Here is a 24,281-nt window from a genome sequence, read left to right on the forward strand (position 1 = left end):
TCAAACGTTGGATGTTATGCTGCTCAACTGCCCTACAAACGTTCGAGGGAGAAAACGTTCGTTCGGAGGTCGTACCTGCCATAAAGACGCGCAATGGGGCAAGACGCACATTTGGGGGGGCTGAGCCCATCCCTGCCCATAGCCACCGCTGGGGCAAGACACATGTTTGGGGGGGCTGAGCTGAGCCCATCCCTGCCCATAGCCACCTCTGACTGTTTCTCTACTCCTTTTTCTTTTTTTTCTTTTACTACTGCATGGGATGGGACGTAGTTGCGTGTGACAATGTCGTCATAGCTACGTACAGTCAAGCTTTTCCATTGGAAAATATTTTTAGGCTCCTGACAGAAGGACTCTTATCACGAGAAAAGCATCTTAGCCCAAAGCCCCGATCTGCAGATTCCAGATTAACAAGTCGGTTGGGGGTCAGGGAATGAGAGATGTTTCTATTTGAGACAGCGATTTTTTTGCAACGAATTCCGTGTTTTGGATCTGAGAATTATCAACGATATTATATGAATACATTGTAGCCGAAATACCCTATGAGCCTCGGAGCCGCGGCGTTTCCCATCTGAAGGATATCTGAGATCTAACGGGACAGCGCAGCATCAGAGGTGCTGTCACAAGTTATTATGTTATGCTATTTGATTTCTTAGACATCACCATGTGAAGATATAACAGGCCTGTTTTGTTTATTTACTGTCCTTTTACGCCACTCTGACTCTCCTGTAACCTACTTTTGACATAATGATTCACGGAACACCAGAGAGGTTGTTGTGGATTTCTTTGCTTTCTTTTGCTTTTAACAATGTGTTATTATAGCGATGTAGTAGCCTATATATTTACTAATATTGTGTTTTTCATTTTTAGGTGATCGACGCCTCTTTCTTCTTCCTTTCTTCCCATCTTCACGATGCTGCCGTGTGTACAGAGAGTCCTCCTGCGGCCCGCCCTCACTCGGAGGTCGGGCTCCATGTTCCGCCGGAGCGTCCCACCTCCTCCGGTCCGCTGCGAGCCTCCGCCGACGGTGCTTGTGCCCGGCTGTCACCTGGGCACGCATCCTCACAAGGAGCCGATGGAGCCCCTGAACTCTCCGCAAGGAGCCAAGGAGTTCATTTATAGTCTTCACCCGACCGAACGCACGGTACTGCTCAGAGAACTTCACCGGTTTGAGTCCATAGCGATAGCCCAAGGTAACTGAGATGAGATGCACCCTAGTGTGCCACACACACACACAACACTCGCTCACTGTCTTTTCTCCTCCACTCTAATTTAAATAGCACAAGTGACAATAATGAATTGTCTGTAATGCCCCCCTGTGAATAGAGATAGAACAGTGTCTATATGCATGCTTCCTGGCATGGTTTATTGTCACGTAGAAAAGCTTATGACTTAAAAATAACTTGTGTAAGAGCGATAAAGAGGTTGCTTGTGTCACAGTGTTGAAGTACTCTCAGTTATCGGCATAGCAAATGTCTCTGCTAAGTAACATAGGGCAAAGTACTGCTCAATGTAATGTTTCATAACTCAAGTAGCTACTATAAAATACAGTGCTCTCTAGTCTAGAGTGTTTTATATTAAGGCACATTTTAATGTCAAATGAAATTTACTCATGCATGTCTTCTAATAGAGAATGTGGTTGTATCCATCTCCTCATCAGTCTGCTCTCTGTCCATCTATGCAGTATTGTGGGTATGATGACATACAATGTTTTCTCTCTGCTCTGCTGCCTCTTTGCTTTTTATTAATCTGAGGTCTTTCCAGTTCGATGCCTGAGGGGTTGAATTCTGTACCTGATTATTTCAGCTCCAGTGGTTATGATTATTCACAGTGGCTTTGGAAAGTATTCAGACCCCTTCACCTTTTCCATAATTTGATCGTGTTGTAGACCCAATTTAAAATGGATTAAATTAGTGAAAATACCACCGCTCATCCGTTTAACAGACTTAGCTGAGGTGCTGGAGATGAAGATCAAATAGAGCGAAAAAAGCTGCAGCCGCACACTCAAATCTGGGCAGAAATTATTAATTTATTGCAAGCTTTCGGTCATAGACCTTCTTCAGGCATAAAGCAGTGACAAGTGAATGCAGTAATATAAAGGGTTCTAACAAAATCACTTGATTAGCCAATGCACAACACCTGTGTCAAATATTTCCCTTAGTGGCTAGACATCAAGGGAATTGTAGTCCTAGATTTTGTGAACTACAAAAGCCACATACTGTTCACTGAGACAAGAAACACCAAAATACATCAAATATTTACAATATAGACACATAACAGAACAAAAAACAATAGAGAAATACTACAACATGCAGACATCAGGCAGTAGCCATCATATAGCAAAGAACATATAGGGCCGGTTTCACAGACAAGGCTTAAGCCTAATCCTGGACTAAAAAGCATCTTCAATGGAGATTTTACATTGAAAGTGTGATTTAGTCCAGGACTAGGCTTAAGCCTTGTCTGTGAAACCGGCCCATAGGGTCTAAAGTAATTTATTCATAGCACAACACTCATGTCGAAATCCTCATTCAAACCTAGGGGTTGTAGGTAGACTTCCTAGGGTGTGGATCCAAAAAAGCTCATAACCTGGCATAACCTCCCGGTGATGTTGACAGGAGGTTATGCCAGAGAGAGCTTTTTTGGATCCACACCCTAGAAAGTCTACAACACCTAGGTTTGAATGAGGATTTGGACATGAGTGTTGTGCTATGAATAAATGACACTGAATATATAATATAATCCTATATTGAACAGGAATTCTTATTAGCCAATATCGTGCTGTGAGACTCAAGTTCACAAATGGGTGATCCCTGCTGCTAACCTTTATTGGACCCCAGGGTGTCCTATTTTGAATCAATCACTAGCAAATTAAGATGTCTAAAAAGGTAATTACACTGAACATCTACTGGCCTAAGATTTCCTTGGAAAGGAAATAGAAAGGATGCAACAGAATCTGTCGATATTTGGTGACCTATCACACGATTGAGGCACCATTATATGCTTATTGACTCTAATGCAGTGTAATTATTGTGTTGGTTAAAGCCTACAATGCAGATCTATGGTTTGTGCTGTTCACTCAAGAGCACACATGTCATAAGACCAGCCCTGCAATATTTAACAACTGTCTCTAGGGTCTTAAAACAGCACATAATTCCATATGAACCATACAGTAATTCAAAATGATTTGTTTTGAGGGCACTGCATGCATTTGGCCTTCAATAGAAAGTTAGCTGCATGCAAACGAAAAGTGATGGTTAAGCTACAGTATTACCAACAAAACATAGGCCTATCACACATTATAGAACAGAGTCTGATGCAGAACCAGTGGAGGGGGAAAAGGAACCAGAGATTTTCGACGCTCCTTTTCTTGGACTTAATTTGGTTAGTGATCATCACTGTCTGTTGCCATGGTGCTTGGGCCTGGAAATTCTCTGATATGCAAATACAGTTCAAGTGTCAGGAAGTGAAAAAGGAAATGATAAATTAGTGGTGAATCATTATAATTGAGGATTCAGTGACCCCCCTATAGAGTCAGGATAGCTATTGGTGAAAGTACCATAATCCCAGAGGGGAGTACTGGTGCCTGCTGGCAGTGTCACCTTCATGCTGTACTTCTCCTGGGGGGGGGTTGTGTTATGCAGCCTGGCTAGCTAGCTGACAGCACGTGCTAGATGCAGTCACATGACGTACAGTAGTCATGCTGATGCCTCTGCAGAGGGATGTGGAAGTAGGAAGTAGGACTGACTCAAAGGGATGGGGAAGAAGGACTTCTCTCTTTACGACCTTGCTTTGCTTATCACTCCCACAAAGGCCTCAAGGCATGAAATAATCACTAGCTAGCATACTGCTTTCAAAGAACAACTGAGGTACCTTTGTGAGTCTCCTATGTGAGAAGTGTTATTCGATTGTTTGTTTGGTCAATGTTTGCCTTGAAAGTTAGTGTATCTTTATGTTTTAATACTCTGTTAGTTTTCCCAGGTATGTTTAGATGGTTTGTAAAAATCCATGTCATTTCAAATATTGATGCAACAACCTTCACACTAGTATTAAGTCTCGATCTGTGTGCCCTAGTCTCCATGGCAACATAGCCTACATATTTAACTAGTTAGACCCCTCAAAGGTCAGGGTTGTTGATCCTTTATGGCATGTCCGTATCTCTCGGTTGAGTTGCTTGGAGAAAAGTCCTTCAGGAAATGATGATTGAGAGCAAGTCAAGTAGAGTGCAATTGGCATTTTCTTGTCTGCCTTCATAAATAACTCAAGCGATGGCTACTTGGCCACAGCTACTACTGTTGTTGAGTTATATTCCTTTAGTGAGGATGTCTCATTAAAATGCAGATCACACGCAACTCAACACATGAAAATATTTCTCATGCATGCTCAAGGTTAGCAGATGGGGTGCCAAAGAGACAAATAAGTGTTTCGCTTCTAGAGGAGAGGCAGACTGCCATATGCATGGGGGGTATTTACTTCCAAACTTGCCAAAACTCATTCAGAACGCAACTCAAAGGTCTGTCTCAGAGATTTATTATCATCCAAAGTAAACATACACCCTCCGAAGAGAACAGACACTAAATAATACTCAGAGAACAGACGGTCTGAACAAATATTGAACTAACTATTCCTGTCTGTTTTTGATTTAATTTCTCCTCTGTTCATTTTTGCTTCAGCCTCCAAGAAATGAGGTTCCATCACCAAAACCCAAGCTGATGTTAGTGTGCCACCTCAGGAGTGAATCAGACAGTATCTCCTCTAGGCCTTCAGGCAGATGGACCATGTATGGATGAGGAGGCAGAGTGTCTCTCTGGCCCTGCAGTGGCTGTCTGGTTGTGGTGTGATGGTGTTCTGCGGTGTGATTTCTACACTTCTGTTGGAGGGATGCCTGCTGTTGGCATGAGATGAGTGATTCCGTCGGGAAACAGATAGTTGACGGATTTGTTTGGGGGTTTATTGTCGGTTTCATTTCCGTTCCTTTCCGGTCGCTAATTGGCGTTAGGGGAATAGACTGGGGCTCTAATGAACCCCGCCCTGGATACTTCTTCAAACATTCCCCTACTCCACTGGTCCGCCTGGTTGTCATGACGCCCTGTAAACTGGGCTAATGATATTTCTGCTCAATTTGAGAGGAATTGAGACTGAGCTGGGGTGTAGAAGTAGGTTAGATCAGTGCACTGAATTTGGAGTGTGATGTTGTTATGCAATCCTTCACACAACTTCAGACAGTCATATGAAATGATGCAGTACACTCTGAACTGTGTTCTGGCTGTGGCTCCAGGGTAAGTTAAAGATACAATTAGTCTTTTAACATAGTGGAAGTATCATTTGCAGCCTGAAACAAAAGTAGTCCACTGACTGCATACAATCTCAAACATCTCAGTCGGCAAGACGTTACTTTTGATTCACAGTAGGCCTATCTCCTGGTTACCGGTTTGGATGAAATAGGATTGAATAGTTGAGTCCAAAATCGGTGTTGATAAACCATAAGGTTTATCATTGGAGGCAGGAAATATTTGTAGCATGAAAAGGTCACGCCTAGGGTCCAATCTATCTCCAACATAATGTGCTTTTCCTCATTATAATCAGATGAGCAATAACAAATGGATTAACAGCCTTACAGACTTTGCTCTAGGCTTTCATTCAGTGCGTTTTGAGTGCTATTTTTATCTTAACGAGTATCTTAGTCATGTGGTTTTCATACATCTAGTGTCATAAATCATTGGATTAAAAAATACAGAATACAGTGAACCTGTCAGAGGCTGATGTACTGGAGGTGGCCAGCCTCCTCCATTTCCAATACTCTATTGATTTTTGTTGTAGCCTACTCCTCTCTGCGTCCTTGGTGTATACTAGACAAATCGAGTGTACTCAAAGCAAAACTAACAGCTAGAAATACGATCTTGAGTAGTTGTCAACATTACTCCACATTAGACCACAGTTTGATCAGAACACGCAGAACAATTGTGACTGGCCTAATTCTTCCTTCTTCAAGCATTAGGACTGCCAGTGGCCCGAGAATAGATTATGTTTTCTTGCAATGACTGGTGGATAGATGTTTCACTTACTTAGACAAATGTGTTTGTTGTAAATTGCTTTGGTTAAAGGCGTCTGTTCAATGCCAATAATGGAAATGGGAATGCACTCGAAGCCGTGCTTACTTCCCTGATAAATCACAGCATGTGATACAATACATGTTTTATTTGTTTACTACTTGGGAGCATGCAGGAATATCCAATGCGCAATCACTTGAATTACAAAGATGTGTTTATCATGTTACCTTGACAATAGTGGTTGTTTTGAGAACATGATCTAGATGCCCTTTAAAGCCATTTCATCATGCATTGCCATTTTGCTTTTCTAAAACTAATCTACATTAGTTGCCAAGGTATTGATTACTGATGCTTGATGGCATTTTACCTCATGCATGCAAACGGCAGGTTGACAGGAGAGGGGTTGTTCAATTGTTGAAAGGAAACCTATTATTATGCTCTTTTTCCGAAGTTAATGTTGGTTAAGTTAATGTTGGTCTCTAGGGTCATTGAAGTTTTATGCTGAAGTAAGCTTCCTGGAGTCAGGAAATCATCACAAACGGTTGCCGGGGGTATCAAATTAAAAACCAATTATCCCAGACAGTGTTCCCCACAAAACAAGGAATACAAAACCTTTTGAATGGTAACGATCGGACCTTGCATTCCAAAGTGACATGCCAATACACATCAGTCGTTTTGGGCAGATTCTGTTTGGCAGCGTGACACACGGTTCCCGGGGGGGAATAAAATTAAAAGCCAAATATCCTAGTGTTCCCCACGAAACAAAGAATCCAAAATCATTGAAATGTATATGATCAGAGTTTCCCTTCATGAATGCATGGGGGGGGGGGGGGGGGGGGGGGTACGGTTGTTAAGTCTGACGTCAAAAGTGACGTTTGGACATTTCCGGGTCCTAACCAGAAATTCCCCGCACCAGAGTACCAGTGAACTACAGCGGTAGAATGACAGTTCAATCGTTTTTTAGACTCGGATCTATTCATACAACAAGGGACACAATATTTTCCCGTTTTCCCCATATTGTCAGGGTATTTGAGCCTCGGAAAAGCGCTATATAAATATAATTAATTATTATTATTATTTCGGCATTTCGAAGACAGCGCCTCAGCCAACGTTGGACCCGGAAACACGTCACGATTTAACAAGCGGATTAAGCTCGGGAACATGACGTCACGGTTGCTATGTCCGCCCACTGCTGCCATATTCTTTGGTACATCGTTTCGTTATTCATTATTTATTTTCGTTATTTGGTATATCATTTCATTATCATTTTCGTTAACTATCTATTTCGTTAACTATCTACAATCTCGAAGCATGACGTACAGAAAATGTAAACAGTTGGAGGCGGTATAATGTAAACGGTTGGGAGAGCAAAGAACATGGCGGCCGTATCCCACAATGCAGCGCCATGACGTCGATTCCCAAGCTTAATCTGAATGGCTGAATATGCAGCCCATAAAAAAATCACAGTTTCTGTGTACTGTCATCAGAGACCCACACACAGCACACAAGCACTGCAAAGGTTTTTTTTCTCCATAATATGGGACTTTTAAATCCAAGATAAAGGCGTTCATGCCCTTATATCAAAAATATTTTTGTCTTTCTACAAAGTAAAAATGAACTCAGTAGGGTGCTTTCCATTTTCAAGCTTGTTACTGTAGAGTCTAGACCAAGAACAGAATAAAGTAAGACCCTTTGTCTTGCCACTGTGGATGTGAGCGTACTGGGCTGCCCATACTGGGGTGCACAGTATGGGGTGTACTTCTTTTGGAGACTGATGCTCATGGCATAAATTTGAGGCCGGCGGCTTGTACATTAACTTTTGCTGAAGAATTGCTTGAAGCCATGAAGCTCAACTTTTTTATGAAGGCCAATGTTTTGTACCGAGCTCAGAATGATGAATGTGCTAGCGAGAGAATGTGCTAGGCTCGTTTCAAACGAAACATTCTTTTCATTCTTTGAAATGCCATCCGGCCAACTAATACACTGCCAAAGAGTTGCATTTTTCTACAATGGGGATTTGAATAACAGACTAGCTAGCTTCTTTCAAAAGACACACAACACAGGCCTCACTAGAACAGGGAAGTGAAATAGAGTATACTCAATGTCCGCATGCGGAAATGCCACATTCTTTTATATTATTTATTATTAGTTTCCCATGGTTCCTTAGAAGACTGCTCTCATGCAGACTAGAGAGAACAGAGTGTGTATTTTGAAGTGTTATCCATGTGGACTGCAGGCAGCTAGGGCTGGTTTAACAGCCCACCACTGAACGTTAGGGGTAATTTCACAAAACTTTAATGATATTCTAGCTCATGAATCAATATTTAACCGAGGATCAATGCAGGGCAATTTTTGATACTAGCGCCTCATTAAATCTAGAAGAGGTAAGAATGGATTGTGAGAGGCGATTGTCGAGTGTTTATCCAATAAAAGCCTTTTTTACCTTCTTACAGTACAAGTAGGTACTACTACGTGACAGATTTAGCATACAGAAGCACAGCGGAATTTAGTAGTGGGGATGATTTGATCAACACTTCAGATTGTTTCTGAACAAATAGAAGCTCTTTAAGCACTTGCTTCAGGATACTGACATGTCAACCATAACCTTGAGTCTATTATTCCTGCTATTTTTCCATACAGAACACGTCTGTGTTTTGATCTCCATAACATTTGCCAACTAAAGGTTAAATGGCTCCACAGTATCTAGTTCCCCCGTATCAAGCTCACCCACTCCCTCACTCGAAACTAATATATCATGTCATAGATTTCATGTACAATCACGTCCCAGCCTAATTCCCTTTTCTGACTCAATACGTTTGTTCATTGCAAAAAAAAAAAAAAAGGATTGTCCTTGATATTGTCCCTGACTATACTATTGTCACTACAAAGCCTATACTTTCTGCAGCTTCAGCCTGTTTTCGTAATTACATTCTAGTGGCACTGCCTCTCGGTGGGGAATTGGCTGTGTGGACACCGCTTCTCCTCCTCTCTGACCCTGGCTGCCTGGAGTTCTCTGCCAGATCCCACTCCTAGGGTCCGCTGGGGATGGAGCGGAGCAGACGATGCCTCTCAAGGGCCTTCTGGGACTGTATGGCTGCCTGGCATCCTCCCGTCGCCTTAATGGTCTCCGTCTGCATCTGTTCTACTCACTTCCAGCGCGACGGCTGCTATCGCCTGTGACGTGACCCCATCCCCCCCCTCTACAGTGACTCAGTGGAGCATGACTTGATACGACACACTAAACATTTTCATCGACTGCTACTGGTGCGTTTTTAAGCGCTCCCCCGTTTCCGTCCCCACGACTACATCGTGCGAGCGTATCGATTTTCTTGGTTATAGGCAAAGCGTCATTTCGATACAATAGATGACTGACCTATTTAGGATATACTGTGATACTGATGCTATCATCTGTTATTGCAGCGGTGAGCGAAACATCGCTGTCTATGCTGTTCTGTAACTGCATCATGAAATGCGGGTGTAAATTAGTCAGCAGCAGCTACTGTTGATGAATGGGCACTCTGTGCAGAACGAGCCTCCATTGTTTTGTCAGCATCATGAGAAGGTCCCCCAGGGGAGGGAGAGAGAGCTGAAATAGGAGTGAACCTTGTAATTTGACTCCAGGGCTACCGAGGGTATTGCTATCTGGAGAGGGCATGGTGTTCTGGCCTTGCAGCAATGGCTGGCATTGACCTGAGTGGCTTTGGCCTTTAATGGTCGACGCTGTTTAAAAAAGTGGAGATCAAATTGTGTCTGGAAGAGGAAAGAAGTGATTAGGATCCCCCTGTGAGAGACCCTTCTCTCTTAATAAACTCAGTACCGCAGAGACATCAAAAACAATCTCTTAGGAAAAACGGTTAATGAGATATTCTCAGTCTGGGGCTATGCCGGTAATGGAATGCAGAGAATTTACTTGGGCTAATAGTGTGAGGCGTTTGTCTGAAAGGCACACGCTTTCATCTGTATGCTCCCAGTTCCTCCTGTGGGTCCTGATTGTAATGCGCATGGCATTATTAACAATAATAATATTATGATAATATGATATAGGCCTGATGATAATATTATTAGCTGTGTTCCCATGACACCCAATCGGGATATGGATAAGGGAGGCTGTGAAGCCTCCCTTATCCATATCCCGATTGGTTGTCATGGGAACACATCCCCCCCCTGCCGCCGTGCTCTCCTGTGACATCCAGGCATGGTGACCTTTTATTATTATTTGGGGCCTGCCATTTCCTGGGCTGTTGCCATTTCATTAAAGATGACCCCCTCCTCCTCATGCCCAACAGAGCGTGTTTTGTTATTATTCATACATATATACATGTATATATATCTGTGCATTCTCTCTCTTCTCAGGCACACTGGAAGTTGCTCCACCGACATCAGCTCAGCTGCGATACGGTAAGATTGATGGTGTTTTTCTCTGTATTGTGACTCCATTAGAGGCAGGGTCAACGTCAAGAAGGTCGTACACTGCTTACGGTGTTGCATACATACATACATATAGGCATACTTTACTCTAAGTGGTGGGCTTGGTCATAAAAATGACATCTTTTGTTCCCTAACATGCATTGTTTCCCCTCCCCCTTTCCTATATCCAGAAGTATGGTTTTTATTTTCCAAGCAGAAACAGGAGAAGAGCTACTGTAGCTGACATCCCTGTGATCTGAGAGCTAAGCTGTCATACCGTGTTCTTTTCCCTCTTTGACAGGAATGACTGCAGGATTTGGTTTGAAGCTGGTTCTCTGTGCACTGTGCTCACATTCCTTACACCCACATTTACCCAGGCTGCAGTGATGACTGGCACGCAAAAGAATGTTATGCTGATGCCCAAAAATGAGTTCATTCAGGCGAGAGAAAATATCATTTCACTCTGAACATTTGACCTAATTCATTTTTCTACATTTAGGCTTCTTTTTGGTTTCATACCGTGGGAATCTTTCTTCATTGACTTGAAATGGAAATGAAAGCATAGGGTTTATACCTACAAACTGGTAAAGGGGTAGAATGTACATACATATTTACAGGGGGTTATAGTATAAGTCACATTGCCCTATCTGTCACTTCCAATGATGTCGTTTTACAGTACCTTTTCACATCCCCTTGCATTTGCAGGCTGTTGAGTTACTGAGTGTTTGCCTTTCTTTGCAGTTCTTCTACACAATGCCATCCCCTTCGTTGGATTCGGGTTCCTGGACAATGCCATTATGATTGTAGCCGTGAGTTATTCAGCTTTATTTCATTATAGTATTTTGGATCCATTCATTGTAATTCTTAGAATGACAGTAAAATGTGGCCATAGCATTTAGATATGTGGCTAGGTAGACGCTGTATAAGGTAGTCGCTGTCTGAACAATATTGGAATAGAGCTGAATACTGCAGCACAGACAATGATCTGACACTGGATACAAATGTTGTTCACTGACATTGAAACACGATAATGGCATCTGTCCTTCACTGTCCGGTACAGTAAACTTTCTTTCAGCTTTTCAAAGTGCTCATATCCGTATTATAGACTTGTGGATTATGGCTTATTAATTCATTTAACCATTTGAAATGACAAATTAATACTGTGCACAAAAACAATCCATTCAACCCAAACACAATTAAACTCATTTTTAATTTAAAGCTGATGATAACATCCAATTAACTTGTGCTGAGTCATGCTCTGGGCTCTGTATGGGGTGGTAGGGATATCATGTTTCACATACTATAGAGACTGTCAAGACTCAACTGGGGGTTTACATTACAACTACAGGGAACACACACTAATGCTAACAGGGTCACACGGTGTGCAATACACAAATGCAAAACATAACGAATGGTGTTCTTTTGTTTTTTTCAGGGCACACAAATTGAGTTATCCATAGGTGTGATCCTTGGCATTTCAACCATGGCAGGTATGTAAAAATGTGCAATCGTGTTGTGTTTACTCATCTGTCAATACAATACAAGAACGCGCCATCAGTGTGTCCCTTTGAAGAGGCCACGTCAATACAGCACATTTGATTTGATTTGATTTGATTTTTATTAGGAATTTACAATAGAATAATTTACGCATGATGACACTAAGTAATGTCCAGAGGATAGCACTTGAAAGCATTATTTAAAACACTTATTTCCAAAGTGGTCCTCGATGGAAACATAAAATGAATAAAACAAAACATAACATGGTCTGAAAGTAAATCCAGGAAAATGTGCTTTCAATTTGCCTTCTGGTGCGGCATGTGGCCAAGAAGTGAAGAGAGAGAGCTGACAATATTACGTGTGTATGGTAATATTCCTCTTCCTTTAAATGACACCAGAAATATCACATTCACTTAATATACAGTACCAGTCAAAAGTTTGGACACACTTTCCCATTCAGTTGGATGTATATAGAGATATCATTTGCATTATAACAGAATGATTCATCCCTCTTGAAACCATACAGTAGAGAGCTGGTCACCATCATGACAAACTGGAGACAGAGGAGACTGGAGCCGGTTACAGTGAAGCACAAAGCTAAACTGTAAGGTAGATGTGATAATTCTCACCCCCCTTCTCTGTCCCTCTTGTGACATTTCACTAGTGGCAGATCAACCAACTGATACTGAGAGCCATAAACAAGTCTGAGAGGAACAGAAATTCAACAAACTGTTGTTGCAGAACCTGTAATATGTACTGAATTCAGTGTTCCGTACCACTGGCTATGGTAAATACAAACAGATTAGTTTTCCCTCAGAGGTACGTCTCACTCTCCTGTTTACCCTGAGCTCTCTGTCCAGGGGAGCGTCCAGCTGTCCTTCAGAGGAGCGCCCGTCTATCACACATTAGCCGTGGCCATTCCAAACCGCCACTCGGCGGGTAGCTTCAATTTGTTCCCCCCCGGTGAGCCCTGATGGAAGTTGGCACGGGTATCTGCTGCAAAACGAAAGAATTGAGTAGAAACATCCAGACTGTCAGTCAATTGAATACGGGGGTTATTTCTGGGCTTCAGCATCCCCTGTGGTTTCACAGCATAACATGCAATTCCTCCTAATTTCCTATTTGTTATTCTGTGATTGTGGTCTCCATCCTCTCTCGTGAACATGACGGTTAACGGGGGAGTGAGAGGGCAGGGCGAATCATTAATGCGAGGGCCTCGCTCCATCGATGTTACGCTACAGTAAAAAAATAATTAATGCAGATGTATGCTGTTCAGCACGGGAGATACCCAGATACCCAGAGAGTGTCTGGAGGTGCAGAACGTCTGCTGCATAACAGCCTGTACAATTGCCCTGGTGGAGATACTGCAGAGCTATTTACTACCAGGAGATAAGGCTCTGCTGGACCTACTGTAGCTGCAGGTTTCTGGAGTAAATTGGGTGTGTTGATTGGCTGATACTAGGATACACTGCGGTGTTAAAAGCCTGGAATAGAGGCCCTAGGGGGAAAAATATGTGTGTGTTATTTTGGAACAGTGTTATTTTTCAAGGCCCCTTTATGACTGTACTAGAGGCACTGAAGAACATCTCATTAGTGTGTAGCTTGCAGTAGTCAAATGTTCCTGCTCTGGTGTTTCTGCAATAACCTACATGATACACCAATCAATCAATCAAACAATCAATCAGACTTTATTTATATAGCGCAAGTCATGTATTGAATGCAACTCCAAGTGCTGAACATAAAAACACTAGTAAATAAACTACAATACAATAAAACAAGAGGTAGGAGATATGATGTAGATCAAATAAATACAACACAATAAAACCAGGAATAAAACAAGAAATAGAAGTAAAAGTGCAAGTTGCCATAGACACTAGATAAAAGCCAGGCTAAAAAGGTGTGTTTTAAGTTTTCTTTTAAAGATATCCACACTCTCTGATACCCTCAAGTCCTCCGGCAAGCCGTTCCACAGTCTCTGGCCATAGTGGCTAAAAGCGGCTTCGTCATGGGTCTTAGACATACAGTACCAGTCAAAGGTTTGGACACACTTGCCCATTCAATTTATTACTGTACATGATAGAGCTTTTTTTTTAAAATGTATTTAACCAGAAAGTCCCTTGAGATTAAAATGTATGGGAGACCTGGCCATGATAGCACACACCAGTACAAGTACAAAAATTGGAGAATAAAACACAATAAAAACAGGCAAGGGACAACAGATAAATATAATACAAATCCATCTGTAATATACAGTGTAACCTTCTGACCCTAGTTATTGGACCGCCAAAAGTAATGACTTTTGTTTTATAGTTTCCACAGCAGTGACATAGCTTATGACGATTTTATTGACAAATTAAGTGGCTGTAGAAAGTAATCTCAGTTTTAACCCCTGCTGACCTTGTTCTCTCAGTAACTGTTCCGAGTGATGGATGGTGAGTGAGTGAGACGTTTATTCGGTTCTGATCTTGTTAAATATCTCACACACGTTCTCTCCTTCTCACCTTGGAGAGCTGCCTAAAACCTCCTACAGCCTGGTTGTAACTTTGATTGAAACGAGCTAAATAGTTTTGAATGCTTGTCGGCTACAGACAGCTGTTGTTGGACAGTTATAATTACATTGGATTTGCTCATTTGCCGTAATAATCGAATCTCCTCACCATCCGTGTTAGATTTAACCATTATACTGGTGATGAGCAGCAGGGGGGAAGTTAAAAGGATTCGGATGTGGACCTTTCTATTTCTCTACGGTGTATTTGTGGAGAAGAGGCAGACCTTTACGGTCCCTATGTGCTCCATTAGAAAGTCCTGTTGTGTCGCTCAGTGCCACCCCCGCCGGTCACACACCCTACGCGACTCTGGACAGACAGGACACCCGTGTGGCCGTGACATTTCGATCAATGACTCCAAACTGATTGCGTTACACCGACGTCAATCAGAGAAAAAAACCTCATCTCTCAGGTTCATGATCCGCTCTCTCAATGTCTGGAGACGCTGTCGGCTTCAATCACGGCCAGACATTGATTAAATCCCCTTTACACACGGGAACTCACTGAACTCTCACTACGTTCTCGCTGCGCTCACCTTCAGCTCCGATCTCTTGTTTCCAGATGATTCCCAGGTATAAGTAGATCAGATGCGTTTTATCCTATGAGTCAGAACACATACCACTCCAGAAAACGCATTTCTTTCCATAGGCTACTAGTTAAGTCTGCGGGGTGCCCTCTGATGTAATCTCCATGTCCTTCACTTCAGCAGAAGTGTGACCTCTCCTCCTCCTTCTCTCTCGTTGCAGCGGCTGCCCTGGGGAACCTGGTGTCGGACCTGGCCGGACTCGGGTAAGGACAAACCCCCCCAACCCCCCAACCAGCCTGTTATTGGCTACTACAGGGTGCAGTAGTTGTGTGTTTGCCGGGCAAACCCACAAACTGTGAAAAGCGCAGAGGGAGTTTAATTCTTCCTTCCTCTGTGCTTTCACCTCTCCTCAGCAGAAAGAGGACGGAGCTTTTAGAAGCTCAGTTACCAGTAAATACTCTCAAAAGACGGATCCATTAGCCGCTTAAGCGTCGATTTGGGTCAACGGGTCCCAGGGGGAGCGCTCTTTAGTGTGAAGTGCACCTGTGAATGCGGCACAGGTTCAGGAGCAGGCTGTCGAGGGCTTGAGCTGACGTTGTCTCATATTCACTACTTATTCCGTGTGATATTTCACTGTCTTGTCATAAGTCCGTCGAGACAAGGACAGATAGTCCTTCCAAACGCTGTGTCAGACAGTCAGAACAAGAGTTCTGGGAGTCTTTTCACGGATGTTTGCTTCTCCAGATGTGTGAAACAAGCTGCTGCTGCTGTCTCTGAAGTCATGTCCTTCAGCTCCCGATATAATATATGATGATATCATATCATGATGAATCGCTTTAGCAGTCTGCTGCTGTGGCTGCCAATCTTATCCAAGGTTTGCTTGCTTACACACACTGAGCACAGCATCTCATCATGTTGAAATGTTTAATGCCCTCAGGTGTCTGTCATTTCAGCCTATTTAATAATTTTCCTGGCAGAGCAAGGTTTGTGTAGTATCACCAGTACATTTTCAGTGACTAGGATATTGCCCCTCAGGCTAGCAACCTCTACTTTATTCGTTGGCAGCTACTCAACTATGCCCCCTACTGTCTGTGAGGGCTACACACACACTCATCTCTAGATCTGCCTCTCTCCCTACATAATAGATCAGTATGTCCTTAATTATCGACATATTTATGCAACTGACATAATCCGATTATGTCATTCATCGGCTGAATTTAGAAACGCAGCTCTTTAAAGGGCCAATCGGGGATTCAAACAACATCAAAGCTCTCAAATTCAATGCTCGGGAGGCATTTAGGAGCGATATTCTTCAAGAATCAATGGATGTGTATCATTCATCCAGGCACCTGCCTGCTGTTGTTGCTGTTGCTGCTGCTGCTGCTGCTGGTGCTCTGGTGGCTTTTGCACAAAGCTCTGAGATGCTTGTTAGTTTCATCCCGGTATCTGTGGTAAAACTGTGAGATGTTGGTTTTGCTAGGATGCAGTGTAGCTACGGGGATAATTAGGCTCTGAGTCTGAGGGGCTGTCAGCGATCCCTCCCAGGGACACTGCTGTATCGGCTGCTCCTATTGACTGATTAGACTGAGGTGGGCATCGGGGGGAGCGGATGCCCGTGTTCCTGAGCCTCCCGGGCCGCTCATCTGTCTGGCACCCACCGAGCTTAGTAATGGGGGTGGCATCCACCCAACCAGCTGTGCAAACCCACAGTGATTAGCACTAAGCACTGCCGCTGACAGACTATCACACAGAGCAGGCCTGGTCGCTGAGCGCTCCTCCAGTCTGGTGGGTTATTCTGTTGGTTTGTATGTTTACTTCTTTATTTATTTCTTTGTTTTGGAGGGAAGAAGAAAAAAGATTTGCGGGTTGGGATGATAGATGAGGATGTTGAATAGAATCGAGAGTCACAACGGGAGGTGAAAAAAAATACATTACATTTAATTGAAGCATAATAACAGTGCGTTTATGAGTGCTTTTCATTTGAAATATGGGGTTCTTATCAAACCACACAGGCACCTTCAGCTACATACTAGCTGCATAGTAACAGTTATTTCTGCAGATAATATTATCATATAGCCTATAGAGCCTAAATGATAATAGTCACAACAAAAACATTGAACTGAGCAGGTGCAGCTGCGGTTCGTCTCTGACTGACTAGAGAAGAGGGAGAGAGAGAGAGAGAGAGAGGTGCGGTGCGAGATATCACAGCCGAGCAAGAATGTAATGTATTTTTAACGCAGCACTGTCGCCACAAACCCCAGCCCTGCCAGATTCACACTCTACTGTACATGCCTCTGCAGGGCGCTTCTCTCTGCATATTAGTGACGGTGTGTTCCTCTCTCAGCCTGGCAGGGTACGTGGAGGCACTGGCGTGTCGGATGGGGATGCATGTCCCAGACCTGAATCCCAAACAGGCGGACATGTGGCAGACCAGGGTCAGCTGCCACTCTGTAAGTATCTCGGGTGTTCGGTCACGCCACGCCTGTGTCAGTCAGTCTGTCCTCTCACTCTGTCCTGCTGTTTTGTTTACCTGTCTCATTGAGTCGTAACTGAGTCTGAAGTCTGCTGCGAAATATGCCTTTGATTATGAGATTGGAGATGTTTTTTATCACTTGAGTTTTTATTGGGTTTCAGCATAGACATGGACAGAACATCATATCTACATCTTATGATAAAACAAAGAGTAAAGAAACATAGCATAACCCCTAAACAGAGGGGTAAAAATGTGAAAAGGAAAAGAAAAAAAGTACGAAAAAAGGGAGAAAGTAAGAAGGAATAAGAAGTCCGGAGGTGTTTCAATCAACATGTTACCGGTAATATATTTTGAATGAGTATTAAGTTAGAAGGTGTTATGTTTCATATACGGTAAATGTTCCATTTTTCACAGTATTTTTTAAATATATTGATTTTGAGTCTCAAAAGGTATGTCATCTTTTCCATAACAAAAATGTCTTGGACAATTTCCAGCCACTGTTCCTGTTTTGGGGGGTTAATATTAAGCCAGTTTCTAGACCTCTAGACGTCTTCCCTCATTACAACATCAGCAATGTTCCCCAGATACATCACATGGCAGGTGTTTGGGATTTCATATCCTAAAATATTTTTTAACAACTTCATTAAAATGTTTCCAATATGGCATTATCTTTGTACATTTCCAGAAAATTTGAGAATGACCAGCCTCCATGTTCCCACATAACCTCCAACATTGTTGAGGTGCATCAATGGAAGACAGGATTTAATTGACAGTCAATCCAGGGCCCAGTTGTTCAAAAAGTTTAATTTGGATCAGAATGATCCGGATTTGGAAATCCCATGTTTTGCTATGCAGGATCAGGTAATCCATTTTACTTTTGTGCCGGTTTTTCAAAGCAACATTGGATTGGATCACCCTGATCCAGATCCAAACTTTTCATGTTTACCAAATCCGGATTACCTGTGCTCTAAATGGGACTACATCACAATGATTACATAGCTACTAGTAGAATAGCCAGCGTGGGGTCACTTAAATAGTTTTTATATGAAGAGACAGAAAACAGCACAATAAAGCATCCTCTTCCATTTCCTTTTAAACAGTCAGACCCCTCGTCTGACCCACAACAAATAAATAAAAATAAACAAATATACATTATTCACAAATACATTGTGGATATTTTGAACATGTTTTAAATCATAAAAAGGCCAAATGTCCAATAGTTAACAAAATCAAGAACGTTCAGAGTTCTTCCTTGTGGAGGGATCAGCTTTTTGAAGCCGTGCTTTTAGGAGGCTGATCTCACGTCTGACTTTGTTTTGCTGTAGTTCGATAAGAGTGATCTGTTCCTCTGCCAAACCAATCTGTATTCTGCCCTTTCGGTTTCTCCTTTAAGAAGTGATTTATAGGCATCATCAGCATCTTTGTTTGGCAAAGAATGCCAGCCTCTTTTCTGAACTCTTTGCCAGTAACTTCTGGCTCTACCAGTGAGGATCCACCTTAGATTAGATTAGATAACATTCAACTTCTTTGTCTTTGCACAGAGTACAAGTACTTATACAACAAAGTGTAGTTTAGCATCTGACCTGAAAGTGCAAATTGTGGTATGGTGCAAAAGACAAGATAATATAATAACAATAATAATAATAACTTTTATTTATATGGCACTTTTCCTGCAAACGTTGCAGCTCAAAGTGCTCCAATCATTATATAATCATCATTTACTTATTTAGTCATTTAAAGGCAATATTAAAAAGATGGGTTTTTAGTCGTGACTTGAACATATTTGCTGAGGTTGCATCCCTAATGTAAACTGGCAGTGCATGCAGCCTCACCAAATCTCTTCTTTCTTTCTTTCTTCTTTTCTTTGTACATGTATAAACAGTTATACATAACTTTATATAAAGATAGTATAAACAATGCATGGTATTACAGTGACTATAAATAAATGAAGTGAATATACATACCTACTTCCTCCATACCAGGGCTGAGATCCAGGAGAAATGTTTCCTCTGCATTAGGAGGAACTGGCTGGGTTTCCTCTACAGTCGTGGTCTCTGTCCCTAAAACACCTTGAATCCTGTGCAGAGCTTGCAAGTTTTCACCTCCAATGATGTCAAGAACCACAACTGTGTAGTCACGTCTCCACCCTTAGCAGAACTAAAACTTCCTACTATTGAGGCATAATGGCACCTAACACCCTCCAGCAGTGGGTTTCTGCAACAGTGAAATTCGATCCTTTAGAGTCCATGGTTCCACCTCTTAGGGGTAGTGAACATAATAAGCCTTGGGCATGATTGATTTAATTGAACACAAGCCAAAGCACATATGCTAATTGATGTTTAATGGGTGTGTGTTTGAAAAGTAATTACACAGCCATCTTCTTCAGCCTTTCTCAGAGGAATTACAGAGAGGCACTGACATGGCAGATATTGACCATCGCCAACACTGTTGTGGTAGGAAAGAATACTGTCAAAGGGTAATAGGTAGCCTAATGTCTACTTTATCTACTTCATCACTGTGACGGTTTACAGTTGTCAAGATCACATTGTCAAGATTTGATCCAATCTGATAGGCGACATCCAATCAGATTACTTCTGAACAACTGGGCCCTGGGGCTAGGAGACGGGGTTACAAGAAACATAGACATTCCTTCATTCCTCTTCATCTTTGATTGGCCAAGAGTTTAGCATATTATTAATCACAAATATTTCAGTGCCATTTAATGAATGAATGAATGAATGAATGAATGAATGAATGAATGATCTTTATTGTCATTGTAACAGGTACAACGACATTTAAATGCAAGCCCTAGGTGCTAACAATCAAACACAGTCCTAGATAATAAAAAACAAGAATGAGACATAAATAGACATAAATAGGGGGATAAGTGATCGGTAGGAATCTGAGAATGTATCCATTATGTAAACGTATATGCTTATATACACTATATGGCCTATTCACAGGGGGGTATATAGACAGGGGGGAGTTAGCATGTAACTGTGTACTTTTTATAAACATGTAAACATATGAACTAGTAACGTATATACAGTATATGAAAACCTAACACAAGAATGTAAACATAATATTGCAGGGTTATAGAACATTGCACTATTCCCTTGGTTATTGCACAGTAGTTTCTCATATTGCACAGGGGGGGGGGTTACAGAGGGGATTTTTGTTTTGTTTTGCTTAGATCTTAGCCGGGTTTAGTGCACTTATGGCCCTGGGGAAGAAACTGAACTTTAGTCTGTTAGTCCGGGTGGGCATGGTACTGAAGCACCAGCCTGAGTGCAGCCGTATGAAGTGTTTGTTGCCAGGGTGGTGTGGGTCCAGCCATATGAAGTGTTTGTTGCCAGGGTGGTGTGGGTCCAGCCGTATGAAGTGTTTGTTGCCAGGGTGGTGTGGGTCCAGCCGTATGAAGTGTTTGTTGCCAGGGTGGTGTGGGTCCTTGAGGATTTTTATTTTTATTTTTTTCAGATTTTATCCCTTTTTCACCCAATTTGGTAGCCAATTTAACCCAACTTAGCATCCAATTATCCCCTGCCTATTGCATAGGATCCGCCGCACGACCCCGTGGCCGGCAGTCCCAGAAGAGGCCGCCAGGCAGACTAGCTGACTGGCTCCTCGAGCCCAGCACCGTTATTCCGGCGCCCAGGGGGCGGTGTTGCGCGACGGATCCTAGTCCAGAAATACTCCTATACCGCCCTCGGAAGCGGCCGCCCAATATGCCGCTTCCCGTGTGCCTCGGCCATATCTGGATCTGGTGAGCCGGGATACGAACCCCGGCCCCGGTGGGCAGCATGCACTAGTGGCCAGTGCGTAGACCGCTACACCACCGCGGGGCACGTCCTTGAGGATTTTGACTGCCTTCTTGAGAGAGTTGTACAGTTCTTCCAGGGAGGGGAGAGGGCATCCGATGATCTTCTGGGCCGAGTTGACGACCCTCTGAGGTCTTTTTGCAATAATGGACCATCACAATAACATCAGCCACATTAAATGATGCTTCTGATCACATACAGCGCCCTCTGTTAGTATTGGAAAGGGGAGGAAGCATTATGGTTTTCTGTTAGTTTGGATTTGAAAGTCAAACTACTACTATGAGGTTAAAGTAGAGATTCTCATTCTTTAATTCAATCTTTTTTTCAGATTGGTTCCACCATTTAGAAATCACCACCCTTCTACACTGAACACAAATGTAAACCACCACCCTTCTACACTGAACACAAATGTAAACCACCACCCTTCTACACTGAACACAAATATAAATCACCACCCTTCTACACTGAACACAAATATAAACCACCACCCTTCTACACTGAACACAAATATAAACGCAACACTTTTGTTTTTGCTCCAATTTTTCACGAGTTGAAATCAAAGACCTAAGACTTTTTCTATGTTACACAAAAGGCCTATTTCTCTCAAACTGTGTTCACAAATGTGTTTAAATCTGTGTTAGTGAGCACTTCTCCTTTGCCGAGATAATCCATCCACCTGACCGGTGTGGCATATCCAGATGCTGATTAGACAGCATGATTATTGCACAGATGTGCCTTAGGCTGGTCACAATAAAAGCCACTCTAAAATGTGCAGTTTCATCACACTGCACAATACCACAGATGTCACTAGTTTTGAGGGAGCGTGCAATTGGCAGGAATGTCCACCAGAGCTGTTGCCCGTGAATTGAATGTTCATTACCATTCTCTACCATAAGCCATATCCAAAGGCGTTTCTGAGAATTGGAATTGGAATTGGAAACGACTTCCATTCTGCAGACTACCATCTGCATCACCCTACATCACCAGCCGAACTACAGAGGCTGCAAACCACTAGTTATCCTAAAAAAACATGTTGTGGACAGACCGAAAAACATCATGTACCAGAGTGATTGATTGCAAGAGGGAAGTTTGGAGAAAAAAAGATCTTCCCAAGATGAACCACTTCATCTGTGACAGCAGCAGAATGGATTCTGAAGTGTACAGGAACATCTTGTCTGCCCGAGTACAAGCAATGCCTCCAAATTTGGATATATACAAAGCATGTGGTGGAGTCGCAAACTTCATGCAAAGGATTGTCAACCAAATACTAAATATGAGTACCTTATTTGGAAATTAATTTGGACATTATATGATTTTAGATAATACTTTTGGAGCCCTGAAATAGGGGGAGTATGTTTACAAATGTTGTACTTTCTAAATGGTTAACCCAATCTGCAAAAAAAAGATGAGAATCTCTACTCTAACCTCATAGTAATTGTTTGATTTCACATCCAAACTGTATAACTAAAAGAAGACAATGCTTCCTCTTTCCAATACTTATGGAAGGCACTGTGTTTAAGGTGCAGCACGTAACGAGCTTTCTAATGGTTCTAAATTATTTATGTTTGCAATGTTTAATCGGTAGTGATTAGGGAATGAGATACCTTGAAACTAATATTTAATTTAGGCTTACCAAGGCTGTTTTGGTCCCAAAAAAACACTTTCGAAAATGGCATGTCAGGTGTGAGACTTATATTGTTTACAATTGCCCAGGGGTGTTTTAGGGGGAAGTAAATTTTGCCCCTATCTGGCTATGGTGGCTGCCTCTTCTAATTGTGCATGCTTGCAGAAACACGACAGCTAATGTTTAAAGTCCATTTCAGGGACTGAGGTGTTGGTGTTTGGAACTTTGAACTCAATTTCATCTCTGCTACCAGAGGTGGTAGATTCCCAACAGACTTCCACCCTACCCTGCACCTTTAATTCCAAAAATAAATTGAGTGATTTAGCATATTGAACCTCAGAGACCAACATATCGTTCTGGTCCTGTCTGTGCACTCAAGTGTGACAAACCTAATTACAGTCAAACTTTAACGGCCTCACACAGTCTGTGGTTTCTGATAAGGTCACATAAAAACGTTTTTTTATTGAAACATTCTGGTTCTATCTGCATGTCGAACCCACGTGTCACATCTGGGTTCTCGTCCCTGTCCATCAAATGAACTGAGGTTGCCTGTTGTCTGTGTTCTTGGTTGCAGGGTAAAGCTCTCGGAGTCGGCATCGGCTGTATCCTGGGCATGTTCCCTCTTCTCTTCTTCACAGACGACAAAAAAAAAGAGAAAAAGGAGGCAAATGACGGACCGCAAACCTCCACCGACAGCGACAGCAATTGAGACAACCTAAAGGTAGACTCTGGGATATGACGTCAAGGGGGGAAAGAGCGGGGAAACACGACTGAGAATTTCAAAACAGAGACTATCAAGAAACGAGAGGGGGGACGGTCAACTCCGGCACGCGTGTTGTGACGGTGCGCAACATGCCGAAGTCTAACGAGTGCCTACAGTACAGTTGTTCACATTTTTACTTTACTCCGAATATCTTTGGTAAAGAAAAGTTGGTGTGACTTCCAGGCATGACGTCCTGTCCCAGAGCCTACCTTTAATACAAGGGCCTGGCTTGTCTTGAAGTGATAGGAATTATCATTGGACTACTATAATAACCTCCATCTCTTTTTTGCCAGACTTGCGTTGAATTAGAATGCTAACACTAACACTTTATGAGCATGACTACCTTTGATGATGTCAAAGTCTTAAATCTTTAATAACACCTGCAACGTTCAAACAACATCCAAACAAAAGCAGTAGGTAACAACAAGGAAAAATGCAAGCCAATCCACCCCCTCCAACCATGCTAGCTGCTTTATTTTTTTTTACTTTTTTTTTTGAGAGGGTGGATTGATATACATAGTCTTTGATGTAGAGATCAATTGCTTTGAAAGTAAGCAACATGCTGTCAGCTATTCTCTTT

General features: G+C 42.4%; 1 protein-coding gene across 1 annotated transcript; it reads left to right on the forward strand.

Annotated features, from left to right (window-relative positions):
* Positions 1 to 910: 910 nt before the first annotated feature.
* Positions 911 to 23,647, forward strand: tmem65 (transmembrane protein 65; the record flags this gene model as incomplete). Its single annotated transcript, XM_080541047.1, has 7 exons — positions 911 to 1,190; positions 10,401 to 10,445; positions 11,196 to 11,263; positions 11,890 to 11,944; positions 15,244 to 15,286; positions 17,368 to 17,473; positions 23,513 to 23,647. The coding sequence occupies 7 exons, from the start codon at positions 911 to 913 to the stop codon at positions 23,645 to 23,647; spliced, it is 732 nt and encodes a 243-aa protein (XP_080397173.1).
* Positions 23,648 to 24,281: the final 634 nt, after the last annotated feature.

The sequence above is a fragment of the Nansenia antarctica genome (genome assembly GCF_963989245.1).
Source record: "Nansenia antarctica genome assembly, chromosome: 10".
Lineage (NCBI taxonomy): Eukaryota > Metazoa > Chordata > Actinopteri > Argentiniformes > Microstomatidae > Nansenia > Nansenia antarctica.